The sequence below is a fragment of the Passer domesticus genome, unplaced genomic scaffold (assembly GCF_036417665.1).
Source record: "Passer domesticus isolate bPasDom1 unplaced genomic scaffold, bPasDom1.hap1 HAP1_SCAFFOLD_105, whole genome shotgun sequence".
In the NCBI taxonomy this organism is placed as follows: domain Eukaryota; kingdom Metazoa; phylum Chordata; class Aves; order Passeriformes; family Passeridae; genus Passer; species Passer domesticus.
This window is the reverse complement of record NW_026989906.1, coordinates 21,368-41,484: the sequence shown is the minus strand read 5'-3', so window position 1 is coordinate 41,484 and position 20,117 is coordinate 21,368. Positions and strand designations below refer to the sequence as shown.

Below are 20,117 nucleotides of genomic sequence, written 5' to 3'. Positions count from 1 at the left end.
CACTGGAATTGGGATCCAGCCCCAGGAATTGGGATCTGGGGATGGGAATTGGGATCTGGGCCCAGGAGTTATCCAGAGTTGGGAATTGGGATCCGGGGCTGGGCATTTGGACTGAGCCCCTGGAACTGGGATCCGGAGGTGGGAATTGGGGTCCAGCTCCGGGAATTGCGAATTGGGATCTGGGGATGGGAGTTGGGATCCAGCCCCAGGAGTTATCCAGAGCTGGGAACTGGGAAGTGGGGTCCAGCCCCGGGAATTGGGATCCAGCCCTGAATCTCCCCTGGGGGCGCCTGGGAATGTCCCCCCGGGTCCATGACCCCCCCGGGACCCTCAGGAAGGATCGGGACCCTCGGGGTGGGATCGGGACCCTCGGGGCAGGGATCTGGGGTGCGATAGGGACCCTCAGGTGGGATTGGGACCCTCGGGTGGGGATCAGGACCCTCCCGGGACCCTCGGGTGGGATCGGGACCCTCGGGGCAGGATCTGGGGTGCGATCGGGACCCTCGGGTGGGATCGGGACCCTCGGGTGGGATCGGGGACCCACGGGGTGGGACCCTTGGGGTGGGATCGGGACCCCTTGGGGCAGGATTGGGACCCTCAGGGTGGGATTGGGACCCCTCAGGGTGGGATTGGGACCCCTCGGGTGGGATCGGGACCCTCAGGGTGGGATTGGGACCCTCGGGTGGGATCAGGACCCTCCCGGGACCCTCGGGTGGGATCGGGACCCTCGGGGCAGGATCTGGGGTGCGATAGGGACCCTCAGGTGGGATTGGGGCCCTCGGGTGGGATCAGGACCCTCCCGGGACCCTCGGGTGGGATCGGGACCCTCGGGGCAGGATCTGGGGTGCGATAGGGACCCTCAGGTGGGATTGGGACCCTCGGGTGGGATCGGGACCCTCGGGGGTGGGACCCTTGGGGTGGGATCGGGACCCTTGGGGCAGGATTGGGACCCTCAGGGTGGGATCGGGACCCTCGGGTGGGATCCGGGTTGGGTCTGGGGGGGCTCGGGCCGATCCCGGCCCCGAGCTCAGGGGGATCCCCCCCAGTGTCCCCTAAAAGTCCCCCCCGATGTCCTCAGTGCCCCCATGGCCCTCCAGTGTCCCCTCTGGTGTCCCCTCCCTGTCCCTCCTGTGTCCCCCCAGTGTCCCCATTAGTGTCCCCCCAGTGTCCCCAACATCTCCCCAATGTCCCCCCCAAAAGTCCCCTCAGTGTCCCCCCCTGGTGTCCCCGGTGTCTCCCCCATGTCCCCTCTGGTGTCCCCAGTGTCCCCCCAGTGTCCCCAATGTCCCCTCCAAAAGTCCCTCCATGTCCCTCCAATGTCCCCCCAGTGCCCCCACAATGTCCCTCAATGTCCCATCAGTGCCCCCTCAGTGTCCCATCAGTGTCCTCCAATGTCCCCAGTGTCCCCCCTGGTGTCCCCTCATTGTCCCTCCAGTGTCTCCAATGTCCCCGCCAATGTCCTTCAATGTCCCATCAGTGTCCCCTCAATGTCCCTCCCAAGAGTCCCCTCAGTGTCCCCCACATCTCCCCAGTGTCCCCAGTGTCCCCCTGAAAGTCCCCCCAGTGTCCCTCCAGTGTCCCCAATGTCCCCCCAAAGTCCCCTCCATGCCCCACCCAATGCCCTTCAATGTCCCCTCAGTGTCCCCAAAAAGTCCCCCCGATGTCCCCAGTGCCCCCACAGTGTCCCCCCCAAAAGTCCCCCCAGTGTCCCTAGTGTCCCCTCAATGTCCCCAGTGTCGCCCCAATGTCCCTGCAATGTCCCCCCAATGTCCCCCCAGTGCCTCCAGTGTCCCCCCTGGTGTCCCCAGTGTCCCTCTCCAGTGTCCCCAGTGTCCCCCCCAATGTCCCTCCAGTGTCCCCCCTGGTGTCCCCTCATTGTCCCTCCAGTGTCCCCAAAAGCCCCGCAATGTCCCTCAGTGTCCCATCAGTGCCCCCTCAGTGTCTCCCCAGTGTCCCTCCAATGTCCCCAACATCCCCCCAATGTCCCCACCAAAGTCCCCCCAATGTCCCTCCAGTGTCCCCAGTGCCCCCCCCATGTCCCCCCCAGTGACCCCTCTTGTGTCCCCTCATGTCCCCCCAGTGTCTCCAAAAAGTCCCCCCAATGTCCCCCCAGTGCCCCCCCAATGTCCCCCTGTGTCCCCGTGCCCCTCCCCCAGCGCTGGCGCTGCCTCTGCAGTGACTTTATTGTGGCGGGGGAGGGGACATGGGGGGGGGAGGGGACACCGGGGGGGTCCGGCCACCCCCGGGACCCGGCCCGGGGACAGCGGGGACACGCGGGGGGGAAGCGGGGGGGACACGCGGGGAAGGTTCCGGAAGGTTCCGCGGGAGAATCCATCGGGAGCGGCGACGTCACAGCCCTGGGGACAGCTGGGGACAGGACAGTGTCACCTCTGGGACACATCTGGGCCACCTTGTGTCACCTCTGGGCCACCTCGTGTCCCCCTGACCCCAGCTGTGTCACCTCTGACCTTGTCACTGTCACCCCCCTGCCACCCTCGGTGTCACCCTGTCACCCCCCACCAGTGTCCCCCTCTGTCCCCACGGCCATCCCTGCCACCCCCCTCAGTGTCCCCTCCCGGTGTCCCCCCCCGATGTCCCCTCAGTTGTCCCCCAGTGTCCCCTCCCTGTCCCCCTCCATGTCACCCCGTGTCCCCTCAATGTCCCCACAATGTCCCCGGTGTGCCCCCCAGTGTCCCCTCCCTGTCCCTCCACGTCCCCCCACAATGTCCCATCGTGTCCCCCCCAATGTCCCCCTCCATGTCACCACCGTGTCCCCCCAGTGTCCCGCCAGTGTCCCCTCCCTGTCCCCCCCAATGTCCCCTCGTGTCGCCCCTATCCCCCCGATGTCCCCCCCCCGGTGTCCCCCCCAATGTCCCCGGTGTCCCCCAGTGTCTCCTCCGTGTCCCCTCGGTGTCCCCCTGTCCCTCCCCCATGTCCCCCCAGTGTCGCCCCCGATGTCCCCTCCCTGTCCCCCCGATGTCCTCTCATGTCTCCCCTCCGTGCCCCCCCAATGTCCCCCCCGTGTCCCCCCTTGGTGTCCCCCTCCCTGTCCCCCACAATGTCCCCCCGCTATGTCCCCCCGTGTCCCCAATGTCCCCCCCGTGTCCCCCCACGGTGTCCCCCACAATGTCCCCTCAATGTCCCCCCCCCCCCAGTGTCCCCTCAATGTTCCCTCAGTGTCCCCCCCTGTCCCACCCCGGTGTCCCCCCAATGTCCCCTCCCACAGTGTCCCCCTGTCCCTCCCCCATGTCCCCCCCGGTGTCGCCCCCGTGTCCCCCCACAATGTCCCCTCAATGTCTCCCCGTGTCCCCTCCTTGTGTCCCCCCAAGTCCCCCCAATGTCCCCTCCCACGGTGTCCCCCCCTGTCCCCCCCCGGTGTCCCCCCAATGTCCCCCCAGTGTCCCCGGTGTCCCCCCAGTATTCCCCCCCAATGTCCCCCCAATGTCCCCCCCAGTGTCCCCCACTGTCCCCCGCGGTGTCCCCGCAATGTCCCCCCAGTGTCCCCCTCAATTGTCCCCCGGTGTCCCCCCGATGTCCCCTCAATGTCCCCCCCGGTGTCCCCCCGATGTCCCCCTCAATGTCCCCCCCAATGTCCTCGGTGTCCCCCCAATGTCCCCTCAATGTCCCCCACTGTCCCCCGCGGTGTCCCCGCAATGTCCTCTCCCTGTCCCCCCCCCAAAAAACGGGAACCCCAAAACCCCCAAACTGTGGGAACCCCAAAAACACCAAAAACAGGAACCCTGAACTGTGGGACCCCAAAACACCGGGAACCCCCAAAACCCGGGAACCCCCAAAAAACGGGGAACCCTAAAAACGGGAACCCCAAAACACCGGGAACCCCAAACTGTGGGGACCCCAAAACACCGGGAACCCCCCAAAAACCGGGAAACCCTAAAAACGGGGAACCCCAAAACACCGGGAAGCCCAAAAGCGGGAAACCCCAAAACACCGGGAAGCCCAAAAGCGGGAAACCCTAAAAACGGAACCCCAAAACACCGGGAACCCCCCAAAACGGGGAAACCCTAAAAACGGGAACCCCAAAACACCGGGAACCCCCCAAAACGGGGAAACCCTAAAAACGGGAACCCCAAAACACCGGGAACCCCCCAAAACGGGGAAACCCTAAAAACGGGAACCCCAAAACACCGGGAACCCCCCAAAACGGGGGAAACCCTAAAAACGGGAACCCCAAAACACCGGGAACCCCCCAAAACGGGGAAACCCCTAAAAACGGGAACCCCAAAACACCGGGAACCCCCCAAAACGGGGAAACCCTAAAAACGGGATCCCCAAAACACCGGGAACCCCCAAAAAAACGGGGAACCCTGAAAAACGGGAACCCCAAAACACCGGGAACCCCCAAAAACGGGAACCCCCAAAACACTGGGGACCCCAAAACCGGGAAACCCTAAAAACGGGAACCCCAAAACACCGGGAACCCCCCCAAACGGGGAACCCCAAACTGTGGGAACCCCAAAAAAACCCAAAAACGAGAACCCCAAAAAGAGAAACAAAAAAAGACCACCCCCAAAACGGGCACCCCAAACTGGGAACCCCCAAAAAACACCGGGAACCCCAAAGTGTGGGAACCCAAGAAACAGGAACCCCAAAAAGTGGGAACCCCAAAAGCGGGGAACCCAACCCCAGAAACTGGAAACCCCAAAAATGGGAACCCCAAAACCACAGGGAACCCCGAAAAACCCAAAAACGGGGGAACCCAAAAAAAACCCGGGAGCCCCAAAAAACTAAGAACCCCAAAAAATGGGGAATCCAGCCCCAGAAACGGGAAAACCCCAAACGCGGGAGCCCCAAAAAACTGGAGCCCCAAAAACACAGGTAACCCCAAAAAATCCAAAAAGGGGAACCCCAAAAACCCCCAAAAACTGGGAACCCCCCCAAAAAAGAAACACCAAAACACCGGGAACCCCCCAAAAAGGGAACCCAAAAATGGGAAACCCCAAAAACAGGAACCCCAAATTGTGGGAACCCCAAAAACCAGGAACCCCAAAACCGAGAACCCCAAAAAAAGGGAAATCCCCAAAAAAAACCAGGAATCTGAAAAAAACCCCAAAAATGGGAACCCCAAAGACGGGAAACCCCCAAATGGGAACCCCTAAAAAGGGAACCCCCAAAATGGAACCCCAAATTATTGGGGTCGGGGTCTGGGGGCTTTGGGGATCCCCAGGGTCCGGATTTGGGGTCTGGGGGCTTTGGGGTCCCCCAGTGTTGGGATTTGGGGTCTGGGGGCTTTGGGGTTTTGGGGATTTGGGGTCTGGGGGCTTTGGGGGTCCCCCAGGGTCGGGATTTGGGGTTTTGGGATTTGGGGGGGTTTTGGGATTTGGGGTCTGGGGGCTTTGGGTGTTTAGGGACCCTCAGGGTTGGGATTTGGGGGTCTGGGGGCTTTGGGGGATTTGGGGTCTGGGGGCTTTGGGGATACCTCAGGGATCGCGATTTGGGGTCTGGGGGCTTGGAGGGGTTTGGGGATTTGGGGTCTGGGGGACATGGGGATCCCAAGGTCGTGATTTGGGGTCTGGGGGCTTTGGGGTCTGGGGGCTTTGGGGTTTTGGGATGTGGGGTCTGGGGCTTTGGGGTTTTGGAGTGTGGGTATTTAGGGTCTGGGGGCTTTGGGGATTTGGATTTTGGGGATTCAGGGTGTGGGTATTTGGGTCTGGGGTCTTTGGGATTCGGAGGTGTGGGTATTTGGGTCTGGGGTCTTTGGGGTTTCAGGGTGTGGGTATTTGGGTCTGGGGTCTGGGGGTTTGGGGGTGTGGGTATTTGGGTCTGGGGTCTTTGGGGTTTCAGGTGTGGGTATTTGGGTCTGGGGTCTTTGGGGTTTTGGGTGTGGGTATTTGGGGTTTTAGGTGTGGATCTTTGGGGTTTTAGGTGTGGGTATTTGCGTCTGGGGGCTTTGGGGTTTTGGGGTGTGGGTATTTGGGTCTGGGGGCTTTGGGGGTTTGGGTGTGGGTATTTGGGTCTGGGGGCTTTGGGGTTTTTATTTGGGTCTGGGGTCTTTGGGGTTTTAGGTGTATTTGGGTCTGGGGGCTTTGGGGTTTTAGGTATGGGTATTTGGTCTGGGGGCTTTGGGGTTTTTATTTGGGTCTGGGGGCTTTGGGGTTTTAGGTGTATTTGGGTCTGGGGTCTTTGGGGTTTTAGGTGTATTTGGGTCTTTGGGGTTTTAGGTGTATTTGGGTCTGGGGTCTCACCCTCCTCGGACTCGCTGGACTGCGAGGGGACATCGAGAGGGGCCCTGGGGGGGGAGGGGGCGCTGGGGGGCACTGGAGACCCCTCCCCAAAACCCGGGACCCCTCCCCAAAACCCCCAAAACCCAGGGACCCCTCCCCAAAACACGGGACCCCTCCCCAAAACCTGGGACCCCTCCCCAAAACCCCCAAAACCCTGCGACCCCTCCCCAAAACCTGGGACCCCTCCCCAAAACCTCCAGCACCCAGGGACCCCTCCCCAAAACCCGGGACCCCTTCTCCATTTTGGGGACCCCCCCCCATTTTGGAGCCCCTCCTCCCCATTTTGGGACCCCTCCCCATTTTAGGGACCCCTCCCCCATTTTAGGGACCCCTCCCCATTTTTAGGGACTCCTCCCCACTTTGGGGCCCCCTCCCCATTTTGGGACCCCTCCCCATTTTGGGACCCCCTCCCCACTTTGGGGCCCCCTCCCCATTTTGGGACCCCTCCCCACTTTGGGGCCCCCTCCCCATTTTGGGACCCCTCCCCACTTTGGGGCCCCCTCCCCATTTGGGGACCCCTCCCCATTTTGGGCCCCCTCCCCATCACTCCGAGACCCCTCCCCATTTTAGGACCCCTCTCCCCATTTTTAGGACCCCTCCCCATTTTAGGACCCCCCCCATTTTTGGGGACCCCTCCCCATTTTAGGACCCCTGCCTATTTAGGGCCCCCTCCCCATTTTGGGACTCCCCCCCCCCCCCATTTTGGGACCCCTCCCCATTTGGGCCCCCCCCATTTATAGAGCCCCCCTCCCCATTTGGGCCCCTCCCCATTTTAGGACCCCCTCCCCATTTTGGGACTCCCCCCCCCCCCATTTTGGGCCCCCTCCCCATTTTTGGGCCCCCTCCCCATTTTTAGAGCCCCCCCTCCCATTTGGGGACCCCCCCTCACCTCTCTGCGCCCCCCGGGGGGGGTGGGCGCTCTCGGAGCCGCTCTCGGGGCGGGGGGTCGCCCCCCGGGGGGGGGTCCCGGGGCTCGGGGGCCAGCGGGGACCCCGGCATGGCCAGTGACGTCACAGCTGGGGGCGGGGGGGACCCCCGGGGGGGATTGGGGTCCCCGTGCCCGGTTTTGGGGTCCCCGACCCATTTTTGGGGTCCCTTTCCCCATTTTTGGGGTCCCCAACCCATTTTCGGGGTCTCCTTCCCCTTTTTTTTGGGGTCCCCGTGCCCATTTTTGGGGTCCCTGTGCCCATTTTTGGGGCCCCCAACCCATTTTTGGGGTCCCTTTCCCCGTTTTTGGGGTCCCTTCCCCATTTTTGGGGTCCCTGTGCCCGTTCTCGGGGTCCCTTTCCCGTTTTTGGGGTCCTTATCCCCATTTTTAGGGTCCCTTCCCCATTTTTGGGGTCTCCTTCCCCGTTTTGGGGGTCCCTGTCCCCGTTTTTGGGGTCTTTGTCCCCATTTTTGGGGTCCCAGTCCCTATTTTCGGGGTCCCCGTGCCCGTTTTTGGGGTCACTTTTCCCCATTTTGGGGTCCCAAACCCAATTTCGGGGTCCCTGTCCCCGTTTTTGGGGTCTCCTTCCCCATTTTTGGGGTCCCTTGCCCCATTTTTGGGGTCCCCAAGCCGACTCTAGGGTCCCTGTCCCAAATTTTGGGATCCCCGTGCCCATTTTTGGGGTCCCTTTCCCCATTTTTGGGGTCCCTTTCCCCATTTTTAGGGTCCCTGTCCCCGTTTTTTGGGGTCTCCAACCATTTTTGGGGTCCTCGTGCCCATTTTGGGGGCCCCAACCCACTTGTGGGGTCTCTTCCCCCATTTTTGGGGTCCCTTTCCCCATTTTTAGGGTCCTTATCCCAATTTTGGGGTCCCTTTTCCCATTTTTGGGGTCTTTGTCCCCATTTTCGGGGTCCCTGTTCCCATTTCCGGGCTCCTTTTCCCAATTTTTGGGGTGCCCGTGCCCATTTTCGGGGTCCCCTTTCCCCATTTTTGGGGTCCCCGTGCCCATTTTCGGGGTCTCTGTCCCGTTTTTGGGGTCCCATCCCCATTTTCGGGGTCCCATCTCCATTTTCGGGGTCCCTTTCCCCGTTTTTGGGGTCCCTGTCCCGTTTTTGGGGTCCCTTTTCCCATTTTCGAGATCCCTTTCCCATTTTCGGGGGTCCCATCCCCATTTTTGGGGTCCCTTTCCCCGTTTTTGGGGTCCCCGTGCCCGTTTTTGGGGGTCCCTGTCCCGTTTTTGGGGTCCCAGTCCCGTTTTTGGGGTACCCAACCCAACTCTAGGGTCCCTGTCCCAAATTCTGGGGTCCCCGTGCCCATTGTGGGGTCCCCAACACAATTTTGGGGTCCCTGTTCCCATTTTCGAGGTATTTTTCCCCCTTTTCGGGGTCCCTGTCCCCATTTTCCAGGTCCCCTTTCCCCGTTTTTGGGGTCCCCGTGCCCATTTTCGGGGTCTCTGTCCCATTTTTGGGGTCCCTTTCCCATTTTCGGGGTCCCTTTCCCCGTTTTTGGGGTCCCCGTGCCCATTTTTGGGGTCCCTTTCCCCGTTTTTGGGGTCCCTTTCCCGTTTTTGGGGTGCCCCTACCTTTGCCCAGCTGCGCTGAGGTGCTGAGGTCACCTGGGGGGGGCACAGGAGGATTTTGGGGTCCCCCGGGAGGATTTTGGGGTCCCTGGGGGGGGGGTTGGGGTCCCCGTGCCCGTTTTTGGGGTCCCCGGGGGAGGTTTTGGGGTCCACGTGTCCATTTTTGGGGTTCCTGGGGGGTTTTGGGGTCCCCGGGGGGGAATTTTGGGGTCCCCGGGGGGGAATTTCGGGGTTCTCGGGGGGGTTTTGGGGTCCCCGTGCCCATTTTTGGGATTCCTGGGGGGTTTTGGGGTCCCCGAGGGAGGTTTTGGGGTCCTTCGGGGGGGTTTTGGGGTTCCCGTGTCCATTTTTGGGGTCCCTGTGCCCATTTTGGGGTTTTTGGGGTCCCCGGGAGGGATTTTGGGAAGTTGGGGTCCCCGGGGTTTTTTGGGGTTCCAGGGGGGGATTTTGGGGTCCCCCGGGGGATTTTTGGAATTTGGGGTTCCCGGGGGGGGGTTTGGGTTCCCGGGGGGGTTTTTGGGGTCCCCGGGGGTTTTTGGGGGGTCTCCAGGAGGTTTTTGGGAATTTGGGGTCCCTGGGAGGGTTTTGGGGTTCCCCTGGGGGGTTTTGGGGTCCCTGGGGTTTTTGGGGTTCTCAGGGGGGTTTTGGGGTCCCCGGGGGGTTTTTGGGGGGGTCCTCGGGGGGGTTTTGGAATCTGGGGGTTCCCGGGGGGGGGTCAGGGGAGTTTTGGGGTTCCCTGGGGGTTTTTGGGGGGTCTCCGGGAGGTTTTTGGGAATTTGGGGTTCCCGAGGGTTTTTTGAGGTCCCCTGGGGTTTTTTTGGGGCGTCCCGGGGGTTTTTGGGGGGTTCCCTGGGAGGGTTTTTGGGGTCCCTGGGGGAGTTTTGGGGTCCCGGGGGTTTTTGGGATTCTCTGGGGGAGTTTTGGGGGGTTCCCGGGGGGATTTGGGGAATTTGGGGCTCTTAGGGGGTCAGAAGGATTTGGGGTCCCCGGGGGTGGGTCAGGAGAGATTTGGGGTCCCTGGGAGGGTTTTTGGGGTTCCCTGGGGGAGATTTGGGGTCCCGGGGGTTTTTGGGTTCCCCGGTGGGGGTTTGGGGGGGTCCCCGGGGGTTTTGGGGGGTTCCCTGGGGGTTTTGGGGGTCTCCGGGGGTGTTTTGGGATTCCCGGGGGGTTCAGGGGGTTTTTGGGGTCCCCTGGGGGTTTGGGGGGTCCCCGGGGGTTTTGGGGGTCTCCGGGGGTGTTTTGGGATTCCCGGGGGGTTCAGGGGGTTTTTGGGGTCCGGGGGGGTTTTTGGGGTCCCCGGGGGGGTTTGGGGGGGGGTCCCGGGGGATTTTGGGGTCCCCGGGGATTTTTGGGGTCCCCGGGGGGGTTTTTGGGATCCCCGGGGGGTTTTTGGGGTCCCCGGGGGGGTTTGGGGGGGGGGGGGTCCCGGGGGATTTTGGGGTCCCCGGGGATTTTTGGGGTCCCTGGGGGGGTTTTTGGGATCCCCGGGGGGTTTTTGGGGTCCCCGGGGGGGTTTGGGGGGGGGTCCCGGGGGGTTTTGGGGTCCCCGGGGGGTTTTGGGGGTCCCTGGGGGGTTTTGGGGTCCCTGGGGGTTTTTTGGGGGGGGTCCCGGGGGGTTTTGGGGTCCCCGGGGATTTTTGGGGTCCCCGGGGGGGTTTTTTGGATCCCCGGGGGGGGTTTTTGGGGTCCCCGGGGATTTTTGGGGTCCCCCGGGGGGGTTTTTGGGGGTCCCGGGGGGGTTTTTGGGGGTCCCGGGGGTCCCCGTTGTCCGCGCCCCCCCCCACTCACTCTCTCCCGACGCCTCCAGCCGGGCGGGACCGGGGGGCTCTGGGGGGACACGGGGGGACATTGGGGGGGACACAGCGTCACCCGCCGGGTCCCCAACGCCCCCTGACCCCCCTGAGCCCCCCTGACCCCCCCTGACTCCCCTGAGCCCCCCTGAGCCCCCCAACCCTTACCTGGGGTCTGTCCCTCCCCCGACACCGCCACGTCCAGGGCACCCGCGGGGCCTGCGGGGACACCGGGGGTGGCACCGAGTGACACCAGGGTGACAATGATGGTGGCACCGGGGTGGCACCGGGGTGGCACCGATGGTGGCACCGGGGGGACATCGGGGACCCCCCAAACGCCCCCCCCGGCGCCCCCTCCCCATTATCGGCGGTCACGGTGGCCACACCGAGTGACACCGAGGGTGGCACCGAGTGACACCGCGTGACACCGATGGTGACACTGATGGTGACACTGATGGTGACACCGAGGTGACACCGAGGGTGGCACCGGGACCCCCCCAGTCCCCCCTCACCGTGGGTGGCGGCGGTGGCCGCGAGCAGCGCGGTGACAAGGGCCAGCAGCAGCGGGAGCCTGCGGGGACACCGCGGGCACTGTCACCCCCCTGAGCCACCCCCGGGTCCCCAAATGCCACCCGCGGGCACTGTCACCCCCCTGAGCCACCCCAGTGCCACCCGCGGGCACTGTCACCCCCCAGAGCCACCCGAGTGCCACCCCCGGGGACTGTCACCCCCCTGAGCCACCCCCGTGTCACCCCCCTGAGCCACCCGAGTGCCACCCGCGGGCATTGTCACCCCCCCTGAGCCACCCGAGTGTCACCTCCCAGTGCCACCCAAATGTCACCCGCGGGCATTGTCACCCCCCCTGAGCCACCCGAGTGCCACCCGTGGGGACTGTCACCTCCCCTGAGCCACCCCCGGTCCCCAAATGCCACCCGCGGGCACTGTCACCCCCCTGAGCCACCCCCGTGTCACCCCCCTGAGCCACCCCCGGTCCCCAAGTGCCACCCGCGGGCACTGTCATCCCCCCAGTGCCACCCCGAGCCACCCTGGGGACAGCCGGGTCCCCAAGTGCCACTGGCTGTCATTGTCACACCCCCGAGCCACCCCCGGTCCCCAAGTGCCACCCGCGGCCCCCGGGACCCCCAGAGACCCCCGGGACCCCGCCTTGGGACCCCCCGCGTGTCCCCCGTGTCCCCGCTGTCCCCTCCATCCCTTCCGTCCCCCGTGTCCCCGCTGTCCCGGGTGTCCCCCCCACTGTCCCCACTGTCCCCTCCATCCCCGGTGTCCCCCCGGTGCTGTCCCCGCGGTGTCCCCGGTGTCCCCCCTGTCCCCCGTGCCACCCCCCGCTGTCCCCCTCATCCCTGGTGTCCCCGCAGTGTCCCCTGTGTCCCCTCCATCTCCGCTGTCCCCCCCGGTTCTGTCCCCTCTGTCCCCTCTGTCCCCGGTGCTGTCACCTGTCCCCGGTGTCCCCCCGGTGCTGTCCCCGCTGTCTCCCATCCCCCGGGTGCTGTCCCCGCGGTGTCCCCAGTGGTGTCCCCTGTGCTCTCCCCCCCGGTGTCCCCTCTGTCCCCGGTGCTGTCCCCCCTCTCTGTCCCCCCCCGTTCCCTCCATCTCCGGTGTCCCCGCGGTGTCCCCGGTGCTGTCCCCTCTGTCCCCGGTGTCCCCCCTCTGTCCCCTCTGTCCCCCCCCGTTCCCTCCATCCCCGGTGTCCCCCCGGTGCTGTCCCCTGTGTCCCCGCTGTCCCCCATGCCCCGGGTGCTGTCCCCGCGGTGTCCCCGGTGCTGTCCCCTGTACTCTCCCCCCCCGCTGTCCCCTCTGTCCCCGGTGCTGTCACCTGTCCCCGGTGTCCCCCCGGTGCTGTCCCCTCTGTCCCCGCTGTCTCCCATCCCCCGGGTGCTGTCCCCGCGGTGTCCCCAGTGCTGTCCCCTGTGCTCTCCCCCTCGGTGTCCCCCCGCTGTCCCCGGTTCTGTCCCCGGTTCTGTCCCCCCGGTGCTGTTCCCCGGTGTCCCCTGTGCAGTCCCCGGTGCTGTCCCCTCGCTGTCCCCTGTGTCCCCCCGGTGTCCCCTCGCGGTCCCCGCTGTCCCCCTCTCCGTCCCCGGTGCTGTCCCCCCCCGGTGTCGCTCTCACCGCCGCTCCGGGGCCATCGCTGTCCCCGGTTCTGTCCCCGGTTCTGTCCCCGGTTCTGTCCCCGGTGCTGTCCCCGGTGCTGTCCCCGGTGCTGTCCCCTCGCTGTCCCCGCAGTGTCCCCCCGGCGCTGTCGCCGCTGTCCCGGGCCCGCCCGGGGCCGTTTTAGCGCCGGCGGGAGGGGGCGGGGCCGGGGCTGGCGGCCAATCCGGGCCGGACCGGGCCAGGAACCGGAACCGGGACCGGGACCGGGACCAGGACCGGGACAGAACGGGGGAGGGGCCGCGGAGGAGGGGGCAGCCAGTCCGGGCCGGAACCGGGATCAGAACCGGGACCGGGACCGGGACCAGAACCGGGACAAAACCAGGGAAGGGCAAATCCCGACCGGGCCGGAACCGGGACCGGGACCGCAGCGTGACCGCATTAAAGCCGCACCGGAACCGCAGCGGGACCGCACTTAAACCGCACCGGAACCGGCACCGCTCCGGGACCGGACCGGAATAAAACCGGGACGGGATCGGGATGGAACCAGGACTCCATTAAAACCGCACCGGAACCGGCACCGCTCCGGACCGGACCGGAATAAAACCGGGACGGGATCGGGATGGAACCGGGACCGCAGCCGGACCGCACTTAAACCGCACCGGAACCGGGACCGGACCGGGACCGGGACCAGAACCGGGACGGGATCGGGACTGCCGCGGGACCGCATTAAAACCGCACCGGAACCGGCACCGGGACCGGAACCGGGGAGGGGCCGGGGGGGGGGGGGGGGGCAGCCAATCCCGGCCAGGCCGGACCGGGACCGCACCGGGATGGAACCGGGACTGCATTGAAACCGCACCAGAACCGGGGTGGAACCGGGACGGAACCGGAACCGCACCGGGACTGCATTGAAACCGCACCGGGACTGCAGCGGGACCGGGACCGCACCGGAATCGCACCGGGACCGCGCTGGCACCGGGCCGGGACTGTGGGACCGGGACTGGCACCGGACCGGGATGGAGCCGGGACCGCACCGGACCGGGACTGGCACCGGGCCGGGACTGCGGGACCGGGACTGCGGGACCGGGACTGGCACCGGGCCGGGGTCACCTGAGGCACCGGGACCGGCGCCAACAGCGGGCACCGGCACTGCGGCACCGGGACCGGACCGGGACCGAACCGGGACTGACTGCGGCACCGGGATAGAACCGGACCGGAACCGGACACCGGCACTGCGGCACCGGGACCGGGCCGGGACCGACTGCGGCACCGGGATAGAACCGGACCGGAACCGGACACCGGCACTGCGGCACCGGGACCGGGCCGGGACCGAACCGGGACTGACTGCGGCACCGGGATAGAACCGGACCGGAACCGGACACCGGCACTGCGGCACCGGGACCGGGCCGGGACCGGACCGGGATCCGACTGCGGCACCGGGATAGAACCGGACCGGAACCGGACACCGGCACTGCGGCACCGGGACCGGGCCGGGACCGGACCGGGACCGACTGCGGCACCGGGAGCCGAGACCGGGCACCGGGCCAAGCGCCGGCACTGCGGCACCGGGACCGCCCCCCAAACCGGGACCCCCGGCTGGCAGGGCCGGGACTGTCCTGGTTCTGTCCCGGTTCTGTCCCGGTTCTATCCCAGTTCCGTCCCGGTTCTATCCCGGTTCTGTCCCACTGCGGTTCCCGGTTCTATCCCGGTTCCGTCCCGGTTCTGTCCCGGTTCTATCCCGCTGCCATTTCTGGTTCTATCCCGGTTCTGTCCCGGTTCTATCCCGGTTCTATCCCGGTTCCGTCCGGTTCTATCCCGGTTCTGTCCCGGTTCTATCCTGGTTCTGTCCCGGTTCCGTCCCGGTTCCGTCCCGGTTCCGTCCCGGTTCTATCCCACTGCCATTTCTGGTTCTGTCCCGGTTCTATCCTGGTTCTATCCCGGTTCCGTCCCGGTTCCGTCCCGGTTCTATCCTGGTTCTGTCCCGGTTCTGTCCCGGTTCTATCCCGGTTCTATCCCGGGTCTGTCCCGGCGCGGGGACCCCAAAGTGACCCCGGGCCTGCTCCGGGGACCCCCAGACCCAGAGACACAACCGGGACCCCCAGCCCCAATTTGGGGGGGACCCCAGACCCAGAATCATCCCCGGGACCCCCCAGCCCCATTTTGGGGTCCCCCATTCCCAGCCCCATCCCTGAAACCCCCAGCCCCATTTTGGGGAGACCCCCAGAGACACAACAGGGACCCCCAGACCCAATTTGAGGGTCCCCAGCCCCATTTTGGGGCGACCCAAAATCATGTCCGGGACCCCCCCAGACCCAATTTGGGGGGACCCCAGACCCAGAATCACCTCCGGGACCCCCCAGCCCCATTTTGGGGTCCCCCATTCACAGCCCCATTCCTGAAACCCCCAGCCCCATTTTGGGGCGACCCCAGACCCAGAATCGTGTCCGGAACCCCCAATTTTGGGGTCCCCAGAGCCCTGACCGGGACCCCCCAGCCCCATTTTGGGGGTCCCCAGCCCCAATTTGGGGGGACCCCAGACCCAAAGCCATGTCCGGGACCCCCAACACGGCCGGGGGGGACCCCCAAAGTCAGAAACACAACAGGGACCCCCAGACCCAATTTGGGGGTCCCCCAGACCCAGCCCCATTCCCGAAACCCCCAGCCCCATTTTGGGGCGACCCCAGACCCACAAACCCCAACACCACTTTGGGGTCCCCAAAGCCCTGACCGGGACCCCAGCCCCATTTTGGGGAGACCCCAGCCCCAATTTGGGGACCCCCATTCCCAGCACCATTCCCGAACCCCCAGACCAAATTTGGGGCGACCCCAGACCCAGAATCGTGTCCGAGACCCCCAGACCCAATTTGGGGGTCCCCATCCCCATTTTGGGGTCCTCCAAACCCCCAGACCCATTTTGGGGTCCCCCATTTCCAGTTCCATTCCTGGGACCCCCCCAGCCGCGCTCTGGGCACCCCAAAACGAGACCCCAGACCCGTTTTGGGGGACCCCCAAAACTCGCAGCCCCCATAGGGACCCGGGGCAGGGATTTGGGGTTCCGGGTGGGAATTTGGGGTTTTTGGGTGCGGATTTGGGGTTTCTGGGTCCGGATTTGGAGTTTCTGGGTGGGAATTTGAGATTTTTGGGTGCGGATTTGGGGTTTCTGGGTGCGGATTTGGGGTTTTTGGGTGCAGATTTGGGGTTCCCAGGTGCGGATTTCGGTCCGGATTTGGGGTTTTTGGGTCGGGATTTGGGGTTTTTGGGTGCGGATTTGGGGTTTCCAGGTGGGAATTTGGGGGTTTTGGGTGCGGATTTGGGGTTTCCAGGTGCGGATTTGGGGTTCTCAGGTGGGAATTTGAGATTTTTGGGTGCGGATTTGGGAATTCTGGGTGCGGATTTGGGGTTTCTGGGTGCGGATTTGGGGTTTTTGGGTGCGGATTTGGGGTTCCCAGGTGGGAATTTGGGGGTTTTGGGTGCGGATTTGGGGTTTCCAGGTGGGAATTTGGGGGTTTTGGTGCGGATTTGGGGTTTCCAGGTGCGGATTTGGGGTTCTCAGGTGGGAATTTGAGATTTTTGGGTGCGGATTTGGGAATTCTGGGTGCGGATTTGGGGTTTCTGGGTGCGGATTTGGGGTTTTTGGTGCGGATTTGGGCTTCCCAGGTGGGAATTTGGGGGTTTTGGGTGCGGATTTGGGGTTTCTGGGTGCGGATTTGGGGTTTTTGGGTGCGGATTTGGGCTTCCCAGGTGCGCATTTCGGTCCGGATTTGGGGTTTTTGGGTCGGGATTTGGGGTTTTTGGGTGGGAATTTGGGGTTCCCAGGTGGGAATTTGGGGGTTTTGGGTGCGGATTTGGGGTTTTTGGGTGCGGATTTGGGGTTCTCAGGTGGGAATTTGAGATTTTTGGGTGCGGATTTGGGGATTCTGGGTGCGGATTTGGGTTTTTGGGTGCGGATTTGGGGTTCCCAGGTGCGGATTTCGGTCCGGATTTGGGGTTTTTGGTTGCAGATTTGGGGTTTTTGGGTGCGGATTTAGGGTTCCCAGGTGGGAATTTGGGGGTTTTGGGTGCGGATTTGGGTTTCCAGGTGCGGATTTGGGGTTCTCAGGTGGGAATTTGGGGTTCCTTGTTGGGATTTGGGGTTCCCATGTGCGGATTTGGGGTTTCCGGGTGCGGATTTGGGGTTTTTGGGTGCAGATTTGGGTTTGCAGGTGCGCATTTGGGGTTTTGGGTCCAGATTTGGGGGTTTTGGGTCCGGATTTGGGGTTCCCAGGTGGGAATTTGGGGTAGCAGGTGCAGATTTGGGGTTTCTGGGTGGGAATTTGGGGTTTCCGGGTGCGGATTTGGGGTTTCTGGGTGCAAATTTTTGATTTTCCTGAGGTATTTGGGATTTTTGGGGTGCGGATTTGGGGTTTCCATGTGCGGATTTGGGGTTTCCATGTGCGGATTTGGGGGTTCTGGGTGCGGATTTGGGGTTCTGGGTGCAGATTTGGGGGTTTTGGGTGCAGATTTGGGGTTTCTGGGGTGCAGATTTGGGGTTTTTGGGTGCGGATTAGGGATTTCCATGTTCGAATTTGGGATATTTGCGTGCGGATTTGGGGTTTCTATTGGTGGATTTGGGATTTCCAGAAGTGGATTTGGGGGTTTTGGGTACAGATTTGGGGTTCCCAGGTGCGCATTTGGCATTTCCAGGTGCGGATTTGGGGTTTCCCTGTGTGGTTTTGGGGTTTCTGGGTGCGGATTTGGGGTTCCCAGGTGCAGATTTGGGGTTCCGAGGTGCGGATTTGGGGTTCCCAGGTGCGGATTTGGGTTTTTGGGTCCGGATCGGGGGTTTCTGGGTGCAGATTTGGGGTTTCTGGGTGCGGATTTGGTGTTTTTGGGTCTGGATTTGGGGTTTCTGGGTGCAGATTTGGGGTTTTTGGGTGCGGATTTGGGGTTTCCGTGTCCGGGTTTGGGGTCCCATGTACAAATTTGGGATTTCGGGTCGGATTTTCGGTTTCCCGCAGCTCCCCCCCCTCCCTTCCCCTCCCCCTCCCCCTCCCCTCCCCCTCCCGGGGCTGCCGGTGCCGGGTGGGGGAGGGGCGGGGTGGGGGAGGGGCGGTGTGGCACAAGGGTCCCTTTGAGGCCGCCAAAGGCGCTTTGTGAGGGGGGAGGGGCCGTGCCGGGGGGGGGGAGGGGCGGGGCGGGGTCAGTTTGGGGTCGGTTTGGGGTTAATTTGGGGTTTGGGTCGGTTTGGGTCAGTTTGGGGTTAATTTGGGGTTTGGGGCTTGGGGTTTGGGGTCAGTTTGGGGTTGGGGTCGGTTTTGGGGTCAGTTTGGGTCAGTTTGGGGTTTGGGGTCGGTTTGGGGTTTGGGGTCAGTTTGGGGTTTGGGGTCAGTTTGGGTCAGTTTGGGGTTTGGGGTTTGGGGTCAGTTTGGGGTCAGTTTGGGGGTCAGTTTGGGGTTTGGGGTTTGGGGTCGGTTTGGGGTTTGGGGTCAGTTTGGGGTCGGTTTGGGTCAGTTTGGGTCGGTTTGGGGTTTGGGGTTTGGGGTCAGTTTGGGTCAGTTTGGGTCAGTTTGGGGTTTGGGTCAGTTTGGGTCAGTTTGGGTCAGTTTGGGTCAGTTTGGGTCAGTTTGGGTCAGTGTGGGTCAGTTTGGGGTTTGGGGTCAGTTTTGGGGGTCGGTTTGGGGTTTGGGGTCAGTTTGGGGGTTTGGGGGTCGGTTTGGGTCAGTTTTGGGGTTTGGGGTCAGTTTGGGTCAGTTTGTGTCAGTTTGGGTCAGTTTGGGGTTTGGGGTCAGTTTGGGTCAGTTTGGGTCAGTTTGGGTCAGTTTGGGTCAGTTTGGGTCAGTTTGGGGTTTGGGGTTTGGGTCAGTTTGGGGTTTGGGGTCGGTTTGGGTCAGTTTGGGTCAGTTTGGGTCAGTTTGGGGTTTGGGGTCGGTTTGGGGTTTGGGGTCAGTTTTGGGGTCATTTTGGGGTCAGTTTGGGTCAGTTTGGGTCAGTTTGGGTCAGTTTGGGTCAGTTTGGGGTTTGGGGTCGGTTTGGGGTTTGGGGGTCGGTTTGGGGTTTGGGGTTTGGGGTCGGTTTGGGGTTTGGGTCAGTTTGGGGTTTGGGGTCAGTTTGGGTCAGTTTGGGGTTTGGGGTCGGTTTGGGGTTTGGGGTCAGTTTTGGGGTCATTTTGGGGTCAGTTTGGGTCAGTTTGGGTCAGTTTGGGTCAGTTTGGGTCAGTTTGGGGTTTGGGGTCGGTTTGGGGTTTGGGGTCGGTTTGGGGTTTGGGGTTTGGGGTCGGTTTGGGGGTCTTGGGTCAGTTTGGGGTTTGGGGTCAGTTTGGGTCAGTTTGGGGTTTGGGGTCGGTTTGGGGTTTGGGGTCAGTTTGGGGTTTGGGTCAGTTTGGGGTTTGGGGGTCGGTTTGGGGTTTGGGGTTTGGGGTCAGTTTGGGTCAGTTTGGGTCAGTTTGGGGTTTGGGGTCAGTTTGGGTCAGTTTGGGTCAGTTTGGGTCAGTTTGGGTCAGTTTGGGTCAGTTTGGGTCAGTGTGGGTCAGTTTGGGGTTTGGGGTCGGTTTGGGTCAGTTTGGGTCAGTTTGGGGTCAGTTTGGGGTTTGGGGTCGGTTTGGGTCAGTTTGGGTCAGTTTGGGGTCAGTTTGGGTCAGTTTGGGGTTTGGGGTCGGTTTGGGTCAGTTTGGGGTTTGGGGTCAGTTTGGGTCAGTTTGGGTCAGTTTGGGTCAGTTTGGGTCAGTTTGGGTCAGTTTGGGGTTTGGGGTCAGTTTGGGTCAGTTTGGGTCAGTTTGGGGTTTGGGGTCAGTTTGGGTCAGTTTGGGGTCAGTTTGGGTCAGTTTGGGGTTGGGGTCGGGTTTTGGGGTCAGTTTGGGTCAGTTTGGGTCAGTTTGGGGTTTGGGGTCAGTTTGGGTCAGTTTGGGTCAGTTTGGGGTCAGTTTGGGGTCGGTTTGGGTCAGTTTGGGTCAGTTTGGGATTTGGGGTCAGTTTGGGGTCGGTTTGGGGTTTGGGGTCAGTTTGGGGTTGGGGTCGGTTTGGGTCAGTTTGGGTCAGTTTGGGTCAGTTTGGGGTTTGGGGTCAGTTTGGGTCAGTTTGGGTCAGTTTGGGGTTTGGGGTCAGTTTGGGTCAGTTTGGGTCAGTTTGGGTCAGTTTGGGTCAGTTTGGGTCAGTTTGGGTCAGTTTGGGGTTGGGGTCAGTTTGGGTCAGTTTGGGTCAGTTTGGGTCAGTTTGGGTCAGTTTGGGTCAGTTTGGGGTTTGGGGTCAGTTTGGGTCAGTTTGGGTCAGTTTGGGGTTTGGGGTCAGTTTGGGTCAGTTTGGGGTTTGGGGTCAGTTTGGGTCAGTTTGGGTCAGTTTGGGGTTTGGGGTCAGTTTGGGTCAGTTTGGGGTTTGGGGTCAGTTTGGGTCAGTTTGGGTCAGTTTGGGGTTTGGGGTCAGTTTGGGTCAGTTTGGGTCAGTTTGGGGTTTGGGGTCAGTTTGGGTCAGTTTGGGTCAGTTTGGGTCAGTTTGGGT

The 20,117-nt window shown here is 63.1% G+C and overlaps 2 protein-coding genes across 2 annotated transcripts; one reads left to right on the top strand and one right to left on the bottom strand.

Annotated features, from left to right (window-relative positions):
• Positions 1 to 759: 759 nt before the first annotated feature.
• LOC135291710 (proline-rich protein HaeIII subfamily 1-like) lies at positions 760 to 13,071 on the bottom strand. The gene is made up of 8 exons (XM_064405982.1): positions 12,667 to 13,071; positions 11,052 to 11,110; positions 10,708 to 10,758; positions 10,538 to 10,576; positions 8,753 to 8,785; positions 7,132 to 7,258; positions 2,146 to 2,357; positions 760 to 839 (listed from the first exon to the last, which is right to left on the bottom strand). Exons 1-8 carry the CDS (start codon positions 12,681 to 12,683, stop codon positions 760 to 762), a joined length of 618 nt encoding a protein of 205 aa, XP_064262052.1. The 5' UTR covers positions 12,684 to 13,071.
• A 593-nt stretch (positions 13,072 to 13,664) lies between these two features.
• On the top strand, positions 13,665 to 16,982 carry LOC135291709 (basic salivary proline-rich protein 2-like). The gene is made up of 3 exons (XM_064405981.1): positions 13,665 to 13,997; positions 14,981 to 16,139; positions 16,181 to 16,982. Exons 1-3 carry the CDS (start codon positions 13,665 to 13,667, stop codon positions 16,537 to 16,539), a joined length of 1,851 nt encoding a protein of 616 aa, XP_064262051.1. The 3' UTR covers positions 16,540 to 16,982.
• The last annotated feature ends 3,135 nt before the right edge of the window (positions 16,983 to 20,117 follow it).